This window comes from Carlito syrichta, unplaced genomic scaffold (assembly GCF_000164805.1).
Source record: "Carlito syrichta isolate Samal-C Ts95f unplaced genomic scaffold, Tarsius_syrichta-2.0.1 Scaffold303336, whole genome shotgun sequence".
Classification (NCBI taxonomy): domain Eukaryota; kingdom Metazoa; phylum Chordata; class Mammalia; order Primates; family Tarsiidae; genus Carlito; species Carlito syrichta.
Genome location: NW_007247432.1, coordinates 29,923 through 31,692, shown reverse-complemented (window position 1 = coordinate 31,692; position 1,770 = coordinate 29,923). Strand labels below are relative to the sequence as shown.

Genomic DNA, 1,770 nt, shown 5'->3' with positions numbered 1-1,770 from the left:
CACTGCACTCCAGTCTGGGTGACAGAGTGAGACTCCAACTCAAAAAAAACAAAAAAACAAAAAAAACTATAGTTCTCTGCCATCTCTCTCTTTTAAAATTTCCCTTGCAATTTATTTGTTGAAGAAACTAGATCATTTGTTAAGTAATATTTTTCACAGTCTGGATTTTGCTGACTGCAACCCTTTGGTGTGGTTTAATATTTTCCTTTCTCCTCTGTTTACTGTAAATTGGTTTTTGGCTCTTAGGAGCTTGATAGATTCAAGCTTGATTTTCTTCTTTCCTTTCCGAAGAAGAAAAGATGCCAGCATAGGTGGTAGTGTAGCTCAACCCTCCCCTTCTTGTCCACCAGCTTGAGCCACACTGACCCCTGTCCCACTCGCCTCAGAAGCCAGTTCCAGCCTCAGGACCTTTGCAGTCGCTGTTGCCTCTGCCTGTAACCCTTCCCTCCCTTTTGCATGGGCGGCTGCCTCATGTCACTCAGCCCTCAGCCTAAGTAAATGTCACTCCTCAGAGTCGCCCCTCCAGGACCTCTCTGTCTGCTTCACAGCACTTCTCACCTCCAGGCTCTTTATGGGATCTTGTTTTGTTGGCTTGTTTAATGTCTGCCTCCTCCCCCTGACCGAGAACATCAGCTCCCTGGGGACAAGAGCCTCCTCTGTCATGGTCACAGCTGTGTCCCTAGCACCTGGAATCTGTCTGGGCCATGGTAGGTGCCCAGCAAAGGCTTGCTGAATGAGATGCTTCCATGTTGGTCAGAGGCTGCCTCTCAGTCACTTCATTCTCTGTGTGCGCAGGCAACCAAAGGAGGTACCATCAAAGCTGCTTCTGGATTCAATGCCACCGAAGATGCCCAGACACTAAGGAAGGCCATGAAAGGGTTGGGTAAGTGTCTCACTGGAGGTGAATCCTCCTTCAATGTACATCAGAGCCACACAGGAGTATGCTGGGTCCACTGGCAATCCTGGGTGGGTCTCCCTTTAAGAAACATGGGAACAAGTTGACTTTCCAGACAAATGGGATGGAGGGCATTAATTCATTACTTTAATAAAGTACTGTGAATTTAATGTACACACTATGTAGTCCTCCAGTTGTTTATACTTGCCTTGTATGACAACATTATGAAGCGATGTGTAAAACTTTAGAAATGTATTTGTTTACCAGTTAGTGCTAGTATGTATACAGTGGATAAAGTTTACAAAATATTTTCACAAACATTACCTCATTGGATATACACAGCAGCCTGTGATTTAGTGAAAGCAGCTATGGCTATTATTGTAGCCCCATTTTACAGATGTGAAACTGGGCCCCAAGGGACTCTCACAAAGTCACATAGTGAGTGGTACTGAGCCATGGCTCACAGTTGGCGGAGCCCGGTCCTAGGTTCAGGCCTGCCCACTCTAAGTCCATGTTCTTTCCCTTGAGCCCCTCTGCTTGTTGCTGCAGTGGTAAGCACAGCTGAGACAGCACTGACATGCAGTGTGTGACTTTAAGGTGAGAAGGCTGGTAGTGTGTTCCAGTGCACTACCCTCCAGTTAGCTCCCTGAGGCCAAGAGCCTCATGCTGGGTAGATGCAGTCATATGGGCCTCTTGCAGGCTGCCTGGCCTATAGTCCCTGCCTCCAAGACCTTGCCTGGATGGACTTTCGGTGAGAGAAGTATCCTCTGGTTCTTAGTCGCTATTTAGAAATTCCTTGAGGTTTGGGTAAAAAAAACAAACAACATTTTATCATGAGACCTTATTTCCCAGTCTTTTTTTTTTTTTTTTTTTTG

General features: G+C 46.2%; 1 protein-coding gene across 2 annotated transcripts in view; it reads left to right on the top strand.

The window, feature by feature from the left end:
- Positions 1-1,770, top strand: part of ANXA4 (annexin A4) — a 41,119-nt gene that overhangs the window by 13,160 nt on the left and 26,189 nt on the right. For both annotated transcript variants that reach the window (XM_008058425.2, XM_021712538.1), the window contains one exon: positions 796-883. In XM_008058425.2, the coding sequence (XP_008056616.1) occupies positions 796-883 (88 nt within the window). The remainder of the gene's footprint in view (positions 1-795; positions 884-1,770) is intronic.